At 42.0% G+C, this 16,155-nt stretch overlaps 1 protein-coding gene across 1 annotated transcript; it reads left to right on the top strand.

The window, feature by feature from the left end:
* Window positions 1–44: 44 nt before the first annotated feature.
* Window positions 45–13,040, top strand: LOC306912342 (ras-related protein Rab-11B). The gene is made up of 5 exons (XM_079488495.1): window positions 45–222; window positions 6,974–7,169; window positions 8,253–8,446; window positions 10,064–10,144; window positions 12,881–13,040. The coding sequence occupies exons 1-5, from the start codon at window positions 183–185 to the stop codon at window positions 13,024–13,026; spliced, it is 657 nt and encodes a 218-aa protein (XP_079344621.1). The 5' UTR covers window positions 45–182; the 3' UTR covers window positions 13,027–13,040.
* Window positions 13,041–16,155: the final 3,115 nt, after the last annotated feature.

Raw genomic sequence — 16,155 nt, 5'->3', positions numbered from 1 at the left:
GTAGAGAGCTGCCTGCCTCTGATCTGACAGCCGACGCACGCGCGCACGAACGCGCACACACACTGCGAACACAGCAAACATTTGATTCATTTATTATTATCATTTTAACACATAGGCTACACACACACGCACAGCACCCGGCTCTCTCTCTCCCCCAACCAGACCGTTGTGGAGCGGCCAGGATGGGAACCCGAGACGATGAATACGATTTCTTATTCAAAGGTAATTGTAATAAACAAATTAAAAAAAATACAACACAAAACGTTTTGACCGCATTCTAGACTAGAGGTTGCTAAAGAGGGCTTACTGTGCCTCGTTTATGTACAGCGTGGCGTCTGACGGTGTTGTGTTGTTGGCTTGATAGTGGACGTCTGTTTTTATCAATAAGAACACGATGACACATTTTTGGTAGCCTATATAAATAAATATGCTGGTTATAACGCTGTCATGTTGCATGTAAGGCCCACAGCTATTCATTTTATTGTCAGAGGATTCAACAACCACTCCATTATTATTATTATTATTATTATTATTATTATTATTATTATTATTATTAATACCCTTATTATTATTATTATTATTAGCCCACTATTATTGTTTTTTTAACTTGTGTTTCGCTCGGATAAAAGAGGAACTATGCTGCAGGTCACTAAAGTGAGGAACAGTTTTCTACTCAATCAAAATCATTAATGTATTATTAGTACTTTTCTGTACCTTCATGTTACATTCAATTGTGTAGGATAGATAGCCATTTGGAGGCCGATAGCTACAGTATCATGACCTTATGGATCAATAATTTGATTCATGCAGGCAACATTACATGGAATAATAATTAATACAAGCAAGGCCTCGTTTGAATGGTGTCGATATGTAGCCTGTGGTATGGGTGTTAAGGAAGAATATTGCTTAAAAAATAAGTGTTCAATTTAATTTAGGAGTTCATCCCAAAATGCCACCCTCACCCCCTATTAATCGCTCTCCCGTGAAACCTTTAACTGAATTGTTTTGTTTTTGTCACATTCCTGATCCAATATAGGCAAAACAATATAAAATGTAAATGAAAGTCTGTAACTCTGTGTACAAATAGAACCAAATGGACCCTTAGGTCTGTATAACTCTGTGTACAAATGGAACCAAATTTACCCTTGCAAGTCTAACTCTTGAGAGTGTACACATTTGTGAGATCTCGGAGTTAACTTTAAAAGGTTCATGGTTTTTCGGCAAGGTTGGTTTGGACCTAGAATGCTGTCCTTTGATATTTTGGTATCATCAGCTGTGGGCACATTAACATCCTAGGCCTGTAAAGACCCAACAAAGTATCCTCTGTGGACATGAATGAGGCATCTGCTATGGTGGTTTGACCGGAGGAGAGGAGAGGAGAGGGGAGGGGAGGGGAGGGGAGAAGAGAAGAGAAGAGAAGAGAAGAGAAGAGAAGAGAAGAGGAGAGGAGAGGAGAGGAGAGGAGAGGGGAGGGGAGGGGAGGGGAGGGGAGAGGAGAGGAGAGGAGAGGAGAAGAGAAGAGAAGAGAGGAGAGGAGAGGAGAGGGGGCGTCATTCCTGCACCAGTCAGGCTTTGAACAGGAAGGGCAGCGCGGCCTTAAAAGTGTGGATTCAGGATAGGCTGTGGAGTCTGTTATCAGCGTCCTGCAGGCCCCATGCAGCCTGATGCACAGTTAGCCTTGATTTCCTCTCTGGACGGGGAACACTAAACAAAAGACCTCCACCTCTCTGCCTGCCTGCCTGCCTGCACACTCCGAGCAGTGGACGGAAAGTAACTAATATAAGTACTCAAGTAGGACTACTGTACTTAAGTAACCTTTCTTCCTTTCTTTCTTTCTTTCTTTCTTTCTTTCTTTCTTTCTTTCTTTCTTTTAACTTTACTGGGTTATTTCAATTTGTTAGATTTTTATTTATTTTATTTAACCTTTATTTAACCAGTAAAAACACATTGAGACTGCGTCTCTTTTACAAGTGGGAACTGGCCAAGAGGCAGAAATAAAATTACACTTCAATACCACATCGTCAATGTTACATTTTGGACCAGCAAATACAACATCCATAATACACCTCAAAGTACCTATGAATAAATACAACACCTCACCAAAGTCCTACTTTTTAGTAGCATGGCAAAATACACAATATACACGATCTGAACCGACATAATAAATATATAGGCATGAACATAGGCTAGTACATATCCAAACATGTGCAGTTGTTGGACTGTACATCTAAGATGATCCTTTTGAAACTTCTCAAGGGAACTTTCAAAGACAATTTTAGTCTGGACTGTAGATCATTCCACGACCAAGGGCCAAAGAAGGCCAGACATGTTTTACCCCCCTCGGATTTGAATGCTGGTACTACACACCGCAGCCAAGTATTTGACCTGAGGTTGAGGCCGTTTTGGACCAAGTAGAATTTGGATGAAATGTAAGACGGCAGGTCACCCAGAATGGCTTTATAAATGAAAATATGCCAATGCTGAACCAACCGACTGCAGCATACAATGTGAAATGAAGTGTTCTGAAAGGTGAATTAGTTATGAATCTCAATGCTGCAGGGAGATGAAATCAAAGGACAAATTTGCTACAGCCACCTCAAGAGTCGGCGCACATGTGTACAGAACCGTATCATCTGCATACATGTGATACCTAAAGTGCTTTGATTGACTACAGATGTTGTTCACGTACAGAAGAAAGAGTAGGGGACCTAAAATCGAACCCTGAGGGACACCTTTTTCCAAAAGTTGCAGGATCAGACACAATGTCGCCTATTTTGACACACTGTGTCCGACCCAGCAAGTAACATTTAAACCAGCTTTTCACATTTTGACCCATTGATATTTTATAGGCTACTTCTACTCCACTATACATCTCTGATATTGTACTTTTATTTTACAACCACTGCAACTATTCAAGCTTTAGTTACATGTTACTTATTTAGATTAGCCTACTGTATACAAAACATACATTATTTTATTTTAATTGAGGGGCGCTAGCCCCTCCTATATTCAGCTATAGTGTAGACTAACACTAACATTAAATTCCATTGACAATGAATGGATACATTTCGTCATGTGTCTGAGCAAATCGGTATTTTTGTCCTAACACAAACATTAAATGCCATTGACAATGAATGGAGAATTTACGTCATATGGATCTGAGCAAATCAACATGTTACGTCATGATGATGTATGATGATAAGAGCGCCTTTATTTAACCTTTATTTAACCTTTATTTAACCAGTAAAAATACATTACCACCCTATGTACTACTAGGCTATTCTAAAATAGCCAATCTACAGTACAACCTCACAACGTGTCACGTGATCTGATTACATTTACATATTTTCCAGCAGTGGAAAACAAAAAGGCCTTCACCTCTCAGGCTGCCTGCTGTATTCTGTGTCAGATCCGCAGTAATTAACCCCCTCCCCCTTCCCCCCTCTCCCAGTCTTCAGGCCTAATCAATCAATCCTGTACCATGACTCACACACCCATAAACAACAAAGGCCCGCTATTATGAATCCATCCGTTGTGCTTATCCGGATCAGCTTGTGATGGCTGCTGAAGAAGGCAAACATAAGATTCCTTCACAGGTCTTAGCAATGCAATGGTCAAACAGAGTCAGGGTGCTGATATTGTGCATTGTTGGCTCACTGGAAACACCATAGTCTGGTTCCCTGAGGGGGGTTCAAATGGCTTATGGGTCAATTTGGTGCCATTTGTAAGACTCTCCGAATTATGGAGGTAATTTTATAAATGTACAAAAAAGAAAAAACTCAAGAAACTCCATAAATTTAAAAAGAAATCACACCTGTGTGAAGTGAGGGGCGCTCTTATCATCGTACATCATCATACATCATCTCATTCCGGCCAATCACAATGTGAGTCCTCACTTTCATCAATGTTTGTTTTACGCAATGCTTGTGTTTACACAAACACTCAAAATTGTCCATTCATTGTCAATGGCATTTGAATGTTTGTGTAGGACAAAGTTTGTGCACACACACACCAAAAGCTGGACATAGGACGGGCTAGCGCCCATAACAATTATATGATAATTAAGAATAAGTGAAAATAGTTGATCTACAAGCTTGCAACGTGGCATGAAGCGACGTGTTGTGCGCTTTTAGATCTGCTATTTTCACTATTTTGGTTTCCAGGAAAACGTCTATTCTCTCTTTTGGGTCTCAACCTCTAAAGTTTGGGAACTGGACTTGAATGTACTGTATGGTGTCAGGGCATTCCACATGCTGGTGGCATTGGAATGAGAATTTTCCCATGTTCTAAATTTGGGTGGTACCAGATTGTCACTCCCTCTAGTATTGTTGCTGTGGGTGTCATTCTGGAGAAGTAGAAGTCAGGTATGAGGGTATAGAGTGTTGCAGTCCCGCCCCGGAAAATAAATCCCTGTTCATTTTCCTCATAGACTTTTCAGAAAGTATTTATTTAAAGACGTTTACACCGCGGACAAAGACAACTCTTGTCGTGACAAATCATGACACAATGTTTTGGGCCAAACAAAGAATTAGAAAGTAGAAAAAAACGGCAGGTTACAACACTTTTCTTGTTATTTTTCTTTATAATTATTTGTTTGGTCCAAAATATTGTGTTTGTTGTCATGATTTGTCACGACTCGAGTTGGCTTCGTACAACGTGTAAAAGGTCTTTAAATAAATACTTTTTGAAATGTCTATGGGAAAAATGCATTGGGATTCATTTCTTGGGCCTGGCGTCGTCATGAAAGGGGGCGGGACTGCGACACTCTATTGAGGGCACTGTCCCTTTGACTAGCTTAAATACCAATCCCAGTGATATTTACTCTTCTACTCTGAGCCATCCCAAACTACCAAAGTGTGTTGGTGACCCTGAGCAAGACACCGCTAGCTCATGCATGGGCAACTGGCTGACACTTAACGCCTAGCTCATACGCAGCCGCACCTAGTTTGCGATGGACAACTCTAAGGTATATTAATGACATAGTTCAATGTTGAAAATGAGTGGTATTCCCCATTAATGCAGCCCACAGGTTAATATCGGAATACTGATACAATATTGATTTCAGCTGTTACAATTCGGCTATAATCACTGCAGTCTATAGCCTATTAGTAGTTTAATGAATTGTATTACAATAATTGTCTTTTTGATATGCTATGCATAGCTTGTGTGTGTGTGTGTGTGTGTGTGTGTGTGTGTGTGTGTGTGTGTGTGTGTGTGTGTGTGTGTGTGTGTGTGTGTGTGTGTGTGTGTGTGTGTGTGTGTGTGTGTGTGTGTGTGTGTGTGCGTGCGTGCGTGCGTGCGTGCGTGCGTGCGTGCGTGCGTGCGTGCGTGCGTGCGTGCGTGCGTGCGTGCGTGCGTGCGTGCGTGCGTGCGTGCGTGTTAAATAAAAATGTAACTTTTTAGGATTCCAATTCTAAAAAGATTGAAAAAGTCAAAATGTAAAAAAAATAAAATGTGTTGTCGCACTCCGATGCGTTTTGAGCTTGTAGATCGGTTATTTTTGCTACTTTTGTGTGACATATCGACAAGCTACATGTAACAACATGTCGCGAGAGGTACAGTAGATCGTGAGGATCAGCCTTTCCCGCTATTTGTTGTATACAATGAGATATAAATATGGTTTTAAGTGGTTATTAAAGTGTAAAAACAAACCCCTCCCTGATGTGAATGTTGCCCCAGGGAGGCGTATATTATGGTAGGCCTACATACTGTCGTTCGTAGTCTCAATCAAATATATGTGAGGGCTCGGCCCACACGCCTACACTGTGGTAATGCATACCAGTGGTGGAAGAAGTACTCAGATATTTTACTTAAGTAAAAGTAACAATGCCACCATATAAAGACATACTGTAGCACAGGGGTGCCCACCCTTTTTTGACTTGAGAGCTACTTTCAAAATGACCAACTCAACAAGATCTATCCACCTGAAAATAGTTTAAATATGTACCTGAGGGTGCTTTAGAATAGCGGCGCTGGCATTGCATATAAGACAAATGCACTTGGAATGGGAAATAGAGGGGGAGAAATGGAATAGGTAGGGTTTTTTTGTATTTAATTTATAATGCTACCGATGTTTGTGCACAGCAACACTGAAAACCAAATGTTGCATTGTGGATTTGAGCTGACAGGCGCTTTTTGATGTCAATCAATCAAGTCTCCTTTAATTCAAGTGACAGATGCCAAGAATTGTCTTTGATATATTTAATTGAAATATTCTTTAGGGGCATGTCATGTGATCTACCTGCACAGCCTTTGTGATCTACTTGGGCACCCCTGCGTGAGTGTAGCAGATCTGTAAGATGGATGCTGAGGTGGAGCGCCACACCTACCATCAGCTGCCAGTACTACACACAACTTGCTGTGCTACTCATTTGCTGAGTTGGTGCCTGGTGCCCGGGATCGAACCCATGACCTGGTCCAAAGGCTCTAGTACCGACTGACACAAATCATACAAGAAGTATTGAAAAGTAGTGAAAATAGCAGATCTACAAGCTCACAGCGCGAAACATACAACGTTTCCATCCGGCAGCAAGAGTTTAGTTATACCATTCCAACTGTAAACACGGCTAAAGGTTACAGTATATAATTCCAGACCCTGTCCCATGCAGCGGGACAGGGTCTGGAATGGTCATTGCAGCGTGCTCTCTCTCCACAGTGCTTTGTTAATCAGTAAAATGATATGCTACAGAGGATTTCTAACCCTGTGACCCTGAAGCTTATTATTATGATGTAACTGTATTAATGTCTGTCTGTCTGTCTGTCTGTCTGTCTGTCTGTCTGTCTGTCTGTCTGTCTGTCTGTCTGTCTGTCTGTCTGTCTGTCTGCCTGCCTGCCTGCCTGCCTGTCTGTCTGTCTGTCTGTCTGTCTGTCTGTCTGTCTGTCTGTCTCTCTCTGTCTCTCTCTCTCTCTCTCTCTCTCTCTCTCTCTCTCTCTCTCTCTCTCTCTCTCTCTCTCTCTCTCCTCCCGTCTCCAGTTGTGTTGATCGGGGACTCGGGCGTGGGGAAGAGCAACCTTCTCTCTAGGTTCACACGCAATGAGTTCAACCTGGAGAGCAAGAGCACCATCGGCGTGGAGTTCGCCACGCGCTCCATCCAGGTGGACAGCAAGACCATCAAGGCTCAGATCTGGGACACGGCGGGACAGGAGCGCTACCGGGCCATCACCTCCGCGTGAGTCCGCAGCTAGAGAAGTGCTTCTCAAAGTGGCTGCCGTGACACCTTCCCGTGCCGCAAGTTCAGGGGTGCTGCACAAAACTTTGATAATATTATTTATCAATATCACTTCAGTATAACCAGCAATTCCTCCAATGCATGATCATTGAGCAGGCCACTTCATGTCACCTGATATACCGGCCAGTTGAAACACTTTTTGTGTCTCAGTTTGATTCTTTGTGTATAATGCTTACTACACTTTTGCAGAACCTTTTCATGCTTCTGTGGATGGTGAAGGAACACAGCAAACTGCATACTGTAGCAATGCAGCAGCCAGTTAGTTCTGGAGATGTCTTGTTTAGTGGAGCTAAAAATTACCCCGGACTCAGTTGTTGCAATGGTGACAGAACCAGACCACACCGCTGTCATGCTTGTCATACCATAGGCTACATCTGTGTGTGTGTGTGTGTGTGTGTGTGTGTGTGTGTGTGTGTGTGTGCGTGCGTGCGTGGTATATTTATCTTTTTCCCCACATCCCAAAGGAGTACTTGCACTACATTTAGCCTCCAAGCACACTATTGTATAAGTTTTATATAGTGTATAATAAAGTATGAGTTCAGTCAGTTCTCCTCAGTGTTGATTCAGTTCAGTGTGGGTATAGCTTCCTTCTCACACACTGATGAGAGGTTGGGCAGTAGGAGAGCCATATAGACCACTGGTTCCCAAACATTGTTGTGGGTCGCGGACACATTTTGTATGCATCCCTTTATTTTTTCGTTTCCTACATTTTGTTTTGGATTATTATTATTTCAAAATGTTACTCTACTAGTGATGTGTGTGTTTGTGTGTTAGTAGTTACTACAGAGGACTCTACTAGTGAGTGATGTATGTGTGTTTTGTGTGTAAATAGTACAGAGGACTAGGAGGAGAAATAGTAACTACAGAGGACGCTACTAGTAATGTGTGTGTTTATGTGTCTGTGTAAATAGTTACTACAGACTCTGTAGCAGAGGACTCTAGTGATGTATGTGTGTTTTGTGGTGTAAATAGTTACTATAGGGGACTCTAGTGATGTATGTGTGTTTATGTGTGTACATATAGTTACTACAGAGGCGCGGTGGGGGCTCTGCTCGTGTACGACATCGCCAAGCACCTGACCTATGAGAACGTGGAACGCTGGTTGAAGGAACTGCGCGACCATGCCGATAACAACATCGTCATCATGCTGGTGGGGAACAAGAGCGACCTGCGCCACCTCAGAGCTGTTCCCACCGACGAGGCGCGGGCCTTTGCAGGTATAACCTCCCACCTACGTTTAAGTTTGATGCTTCGCACACAGTCACGCCATTTTACGAAAACTCACGATTTGGATAACTTTTCATCGTTAAGGTCTTTTGTGTACGCTGAGCGAGTTTGATTTGGAACTGACCATCCTGTTAGGAGGAGTTTATTAAAGTGTGACTGGTGAAAATGGCATAAATTGTGCCAAAACGCCACAATAAATTCAAAATGGCTGGACATGATACAGGTGTAGGGGGTGCCCCCTTTTGAGACAATTAGTTATTTTTCGCCACTTGTGATGTGTGTGCAAACTTTCGCAACTTCTCAAAAACACGTTTCATTGTGGATAAAATACTTATAATCATTGCTATTTCAATAGGGCCTCGCACTACTGTGCAGTGCTTGGACCCTAAATATATTGTCAATTTGGTCAACAAATAAAAACTAGACTAAAATGTGGAGGTGGGGGACCGGGGGGCCACGTGCCGGCCCCGGCGGTCCCAGACAAAAGGTTGGATCGAGGGTTGACTCTCAATAGATTGCGGTCATACAGCCGCTCTGCTACTTACGAGACCCTGACCCTGACCCAGGTCGTTTACGAGTCATTTGGCGCCAAGTTGTTCACAAACATGAAGTGCGCGCCCGGAGGGGGGGGGGGTGCCATCTTTCGGCGCCCCCCCTGGCCCAGTCACGAACGGCCCTCCGCACCCGACGGTCGCCCGTCGGGCTATGTGAGGCCAGCCAAGAGTCCTCGGCGCCCAGATATCGTTCCGTCTAGGCGGGATTCTGACTTAGAGGCGTTCAGTCATAAGCCTGCAGATGGTAGCGTCGCCCCATTGGCTCCTCAGCCAAGCACATGCACCAAATGTCTGAACCTGCGGTTCCTCTCGTACTGAGCGGGATTACTATTGCAACAACACATCATCAGTAGGGAAAAACTAACCTGTTCCACAATCCGACGAGTGGAGAAGAAGTCGTTTTATGTTTGGTTGCACACAGGTGTCACGTTTCGAAAATAGTAGTAGTAGTATAAATTACTAGACATTACGACCGCTAAGATCCATTTTAGTCGACTAAATTAACTGTAGATTTAGTCGACTAAAATCTTATGATATTTAGTCAATTAAAACTAGATTAACACTATTTAAAACATTTCAGATAATTAAAATGTGACTAAAAGTAAATTAAATTGTATTCAAAACATTATGATTAAAACGAAAACAAAAGTTGCTGTCAAAATCAATGCTGATAGGCTATATACCCCAAATAACTGCTTGGTTTTGAAGCAGTGTAGAGTGTATTTGGTCAGTTCTCTGACATATGTCATAAACCATGATTGTCTAAATCCGTGATCACAGGCCCTGCTCTGTTGTCTGTTCTGCCTTGTTTTTCTTTCCTTTTTTGACTACCTTGAATTCATGGAGATTGGGTTGTTTTTGTCGCATTCCTATGCCAATAATTTGATGACCGGCAAAGTCTCCGGTACTGACTGAGCCACCACCCGGTCATCAAATTATTGTTGTTGTAGGAATGCGACGAAAAAAACTACGAAATCTCCACGAATTTGAGGCTAATAAATGATAAATTTTAAGTGGTTAAAGAAAAATGTCACCTCTCCCTTTTTCTCACAGAGAAGAACAATCTATCGTTCATAGAAACCTCAGCTCTGGACTCGACGAATGTAGAGGAGGCCTTCAAGAACATCCTGACAGGTGTGTATACATACACGTACCCCTCACCTCATCACAAATGACCTGGGGAACACTTCCATGTTTTTTCAAGGCTGTTTTTGAATAGCCGCTAAAATCTAAAATGGCACGGATGCTTTTCCGGTTTTAAAGGATTTAAAGTGCAACATTGTTTTCTCTATCTGCACATTTCTAAAGTGGCAATTTAAGCAGCAGTTGCCATTGCATCAAAAGTAAACCAACAAACTAAACTAAACCAAACTAAACTAATCCATGAAAATGGTCAAACAATGTCCAAATTGTCAAATATTACCTAAAGAGTCAAAATGTAATGCCTCAACTCCTACAATTCAAGTGCTTGTCAGGGAGGGGGTCCCCAGTTCAAATTATTTTTGGGGGGTCACGGCCTGAAAGAACCAACTTATTTAAACTGCTGTAGTGTCATGAGTACATCCACACAGAATGCAAATATTACATGGTGATGATCAAGCAATGTCATTTTGTTTCCGAAACAAGTACGATATGTTTCATCAAAAATAAAAGCATCAATGTGCAGTATGAATGAGGCATCACCCAATTAATGTTTTGGTGTGAAATATTCACGACACATTGTCACTTCTTCTTGACACTGCCGGTGTGTAAGGAAGCCCAGTTCAGACAACACAATTGTATCCGTGCTTTTACTCACGCAATTCGCAACTGCAAGTTCTGATCGCATGATAGGCCACTTGTTAATGCGTCGCTGTTCCAGCAGAGATATCTAGCATGAAGGATATCTGCAGTGGACCTGCCGGTCACTTCCAAATCATGTAGGAAATGTGTTGTGACAACTAGAGAGAGCAGAGACCTGCTACAGTATTAGATCCCTAACACTGGGCCGGGCGCCCATTTGTGGGTCGTGGACACATTTGTATGGGTCCCTTCATTGTTTTGTTTCCTACATTTAGTTTTTAATTATTATTTTAAAGATTTTTTTTCTGCCTTTATTGATAGTATCAAGTGAAGATGGAAAGGAAAGAGGGAGAGAGAAAAGGGGAGAGACATGCAGCAAAGGTCGTCGTGAACAGGACTCGAACACCCGACACGCTGTCAGGCCAAATAACTCTGAGAGTGTACGAATAGAACAAAAGGGTCCATTTGGTTCCATTTGTACATTCTGTGTGTGTGTGCGTGCACTCGTGAGTGCGTGTGCGACTGCACGCTTGTCTATATTGCTCTGTTGGCAAATCAGGCTCATTTATTGTTTTATACGGTCATGGAGAGGTTGTCTGGTTATTACTGCTTTCGTGTTTTTCACCGTCTTTTATTGTTTTTATTTTACTTTTTACTTTTTCGTTGTTGCTACGTGCTGCTGTGAAATATGTGCTTCTTGAAGATGACCTCTAAAAAACCAAATCTGCACTTTTGTATGTTTTCTGTTCCACTCTCGAGTCTGTAGCAAAGGTGCTTGAATAGCAGAACCACAATGATAACTATAGTCAGCTTTAATTGTATAATGCAGCATTTTTGTAAACGTCGTCCTTAAATGGCAATGCAGTCAAAATGTGAAAACATACACACGTGAGGGGGGATTGAGAGAGAGAGAGAGAGAGAGAGAGAGAGCGGGGGGGAGTAATGCTTAATTTACACAATAATTGTGATATTCCTACAAGCTGCAGGTGAGACTAAAATAAGCAAGCAGAACATTTCCTTCCATTTTTGCAAACATCTATTTTACAACAACAAATACAAATACCTCAGCTAACCAGCTGCAGTTTACTCTCACCATTACAAACAGTAAAACATCACATTGTGTGATGCACAGCAAGCAACCTGACTTTGAAAGTCTTCTAGTGTCTGCCATAATTTATACTCTACTAGTCCCATTCAAATTATACAATATGGTTAATGCGATCTAATAGATCATTATTATTGATTTATGTATTTTGAGGTCTACTCAGTTTGGGGCTGGGGTAGGACTAGGGAGTTGTTAAGGATGAGCTTGGGAAGTTGGGATATGGGCACAAAATGTATTAGTAATATTATTAGGCAGGTGGTCTGCGGACCCCAAAGAATTCCCTGGGGAATTGAACCCTAACATAGGCATGTTAGGGTTCAACTGGTTAAATGGGGGAAAAATGTTCTTACCAGACAACTATTTGGCAGCCCCCCTAGTAACACTGAGGACCCCCTAGGAGTCATTGACCCCATGTTGAAGACCCCTACTCTATAGTACGATGGTGTTGCTTGCGGACAAAGCGTTTCTGGTTTTGTGGCCGACGCGGCAAGTTGCAGCGTGGGTGGAGCTTCATTTCCATCCACCAGCTGTCTAAAAACCAGGAAAACGCATTTTGACACCCCCGTCACATATACTGTATCTGGGTGCACTGTAACCGTGCATTACATGGAATCTTCTCTCGGATGTTAAAGTTGAAGTACTGTTACTCCCTCTAACATTTCCTCGTATTTCTAGTTTATTGAAATAATGTGCAATTTTTTCAAGTGCATAGCCTACTGCAGGCCTTGTTGACTATAGATTTAGCAGACATTTTGAAGCTCTTGCTACTGAAATTATCGATTATTTATTTGGTGAATCATTTAACATGCATCTCAATGCCAAAGCTTGCCAGACCTTGGTCTGGCAGAGTGGTGGAGTGGGTGGGGCTTAGCAAAAGGTTGATAGAAAATGAAAACTGTTTTGGGTGAACTACTCCTTTAAGGTTAACGGGAGAATGAGAAAATAAGTGAACCGATCTGTCTTCCGTCTCCTCCTCCTGTCAGAAATCTACCGCATCGTATCGCAGAAGCAGATCGCAGAGCGGTCCGCCCACGACGAATCCCCAGGAAACAACGTGGTTGACATCAACGTTCCCCCCACCACCGACGGACAGAGAGGCAACAAACTGGCATGCTGCCAGAACCTGTAACACATGGCAACCTACCCAGCACCCCCCAACCCCCCCCCCCCCCCCCCCTACACACACACAAACACACCTGGCTCGAATATTCATTGCATTTCCTTTTCAGTTGCACAGAGCGTTTCATTTCTGTCAGAAAAGGTGCTGTGGATCTCAGTGATAACTCAACAGACCGACCGCTAAACACTTTCCATGGTATTTTGTTTGTGTCTTTACAGTATATAGGAAAAAACGTTCAGAACATGTAAAAAAAAAATGCATACATTTTCAAAATGTTCTTTAAATGGCGTGAATAGGCACACGACATGTTGTGATGCAACATGTTGTGAGCTTCTACCCAGGGCCAGGGGCCAGGTGCATGCTGGCTTTGGTGGACATACAAACGCCATGCACTAGCTCTAGTCCATAGCTCTAATGCCTTCATTAGAGCTATGGGACTGTTCTCTTCCTATGCTCGCATAGATGAAGACCAGCCTCTCGTCTGTAGCGTAAATATCTGCAATATCAGTAGAGGGTGCAGTGGAGTAACAAAGTATTTTTTTTCCCGGTGGAAAAACAATCCCTTTCTGGCCAAAAAGTACCTTTTATACGTGTGGTGGGGGCTCAGAGTGTGTCCACTAAGGAAAGTAGGCTTTCTAATTACACAAGCCGCCTTTGTATTGTTGAGTATAAGTAAAACGTTTTTAATATTTCCGCTACAGGGGAGAGGCTATAGTCTGCATTTCATGCAAGGGCTAGAAGCAAAGAGTGGCAGAGCCTTAATGCAACGGCAGCAAAGGAAGGATAGCATTAGGGCTATGGACCAGAGCTAGTCATGGACATACAAACACAGAAAACACAAAGAGCTACCCCCGAATGACCACAGGTCTATAAGGGTCCATTTGGTACACTCTCAGAGTTAAGGGGGTCCTTGCAAATAAAACGTTTGAGAACCACTAGTACTAGTTGGACATATTCACTATTATTTACTATTGTCATAGTAAGTTTTATACATATTCTGAAGAAAACCTGGAGAGTTGACATTCAGTAATTGGGTCTTCTGGTCAAAATAAGCATTATAATGGTGTGTAAAACAGAAAGTCTAAATTTTTGTCCGTGTACGGACATATTGATGACCCCTGCTTTTACCATCATCTGTCACCTCTTGTTTTTTCTTCTTGTTTTTTTATGGAAAACACATGGTTTACAGGTGCGAAAAAGTGGGTGAATGTTAGTTTTTTTTTGCTGTTCCACAGAAAACTAGTCTGTCATCAATGCCGGCATGCCGCTAGAGGGCACTGTCCCACTGCATCACAGTTGTCTTTTTTAATTTAAAATCCCATAGACTCTATGGGATTTTCAATTAAAAAAATACATAACTGTGACTCTATGCCTATGGCATAATCATCCTAGATTTACTCACATGGATATGAGGCATCAACTGACGGTGAAAAGGTACTAATTTATCCAAAGAGATATACCTGACTGAATCGCCCGGCTGATTTGTTTATCTTTGGAACACAGTTCTTATGATCTAAGATTTCCCTACGAGGATCTTCAATAGAAAAACAACGTACTGTACGTAGGGGTAGTGGGAGTTGTCTCTGGCGATTGGGTTTCACCTAGCCTGGAAGTGGAAACCAGAAAAATCTGGAAATATCACTGATATACAGTATTAGTCTGGCCATGCCAGGCTAGTTTTGACCTCCCCCTCCTTATTTCAGACATCATGGTTGAGGCGCTGCTATCGCTTACTTCATTTTGTGTAAAATATATTCCGTTTTTCTTTTCTTTTTTTGATAGCTTGTCTTTATATATTAATGCCATAAAATTACATTTTCCAATATTACGTTACTGAATCGACGCGTGTTTGTATAGCGTTTGTAATGTGTGTGTGTGGTGTCAAAAATGTTTTGATCTGCTGTGTATCAACTCAAAATGCCCTAATCTCACAAGACAGATTCTGGTCAGCACTACTGCCCCAAACATGTTGTTGTTAGTAGGAATAAACACATCAGAAGCCTCCGGGAGGAAGTGGACAAAGAAAGGAAGCATCTTCCAAAAACCTTAATGGTCTCGGATATTTCATAAAAGCAAAGGTTAAAGCTTCAAATCTGCGATTTCTTCAACTGGAATGTAGAACAGAGGTTTAGAACAATGTGATCAATATGATCAAAACATCATAATTCTACATACTGCGCTAAAGGAAACAGTCTAACAAACATTTTCAGTCATAATATTTTATTTTACTTTAGACCATATCCCTGGCACAAAATATTCTCAGATGGGGAGTCTAGCAGTCCGCGACCAAATACTTATTGGGGGTCCTTTACATTTGAGAATCACTAATTTAGTGCATCAATGACATACAAAATGGTAGCTGATGTAAATGTCTGTCTGCAACACAGATGTGGAAATGTTCATTTTCCTCCGTAATATAATTTGAGAAGTGAAACTTCTCAATTCTAGAAACACATTCTAGACTGTAGACTGTAGAGGCATTAAGTGAAATGTTTCACACCATGATTTTGTTTTAATCTAGATGATTATAGCATATGTGACGCACACAAAATGTATGGTCACATTTGGGTCTTACAACTGAGACCTGTAACACATACAGGCCTACATAAAAATCCATATTTCAAAATAGTTGAATATGACATGACTTACGAGATAAGACGCTGGACTTGATAAAACTATAGCCCATTCGCACCCGCTTTGCGGCGAGATCAAAGCGTGTCGCCACTCTCTTACTAGATTACTCTGGGTACGGTGCGGTACGGTACGGTACGGTAGGCCTACGGACTACGGTACGGTATGGTATGGTGGTGCCGACGGTCCATCGTGCTTCCTGATGCTGTCCAGTTCTTGGGCCTCAGTCACAACCCAACCTGAAACCATCTCACTGCACAGTAAGACAAGATAATAGTGCAATTGAATGGAACATCTGTATCTGTAGCGGACCCAGCTGGCCAATAAGGTTTGACTGATGAGTTTAACCAATGTTTTCTCATAGTACCGGTACTCAACTTAGAAGTAGGACAGAGAAAAACATAAGATGCATCATAAATCAGACAATAATAATCAATAAACATCTTAAAATGTGAGCATATACAAACTGTTCCCTTAAACCCATAATAACCAATACAATCCATAGCT

This window comes from Electrona antarctica (assembly GCF_951216825.1).
Source record: "Electrona antarctica genome assembly, chromosome: 19".
Taxonomy (NCBI): domain Eukaryota; kingdom Metazoa; phylum Chordata; class Actinopteri; order Myctophiformes; family Myctophidae; genus Electrona; species Electrona antarctica.
Note: the sequence above shows the minus strand (reverse complement) of the source record. Positions and strands in the feature narration are given on the sequence as shown.

Excerpts from the sequence above, each read along its gene's own strand:
- LOC306912342 (XM_079488495.1), top strand. The coding sequence starts at position 183 with ATGGGAACCCGAGACGATGAATACGATTTCTTATTCAAAG. Across the intron at positions 223-6,973 it reads ATACGATTTCTTATTCAAAG|TTGTGTTGATCGGGGACTCG; the intron begins GTAATTGTAATA and ends TCCCGTCTCCAG. Across the intron at positions 10,145-12,880 it reads CTTCAAGAACATCCTGACAG|AAATCTACCGCATCGTATCG; the intron begins GTGTGTATACAT and ends TCCTCCTGTCAG.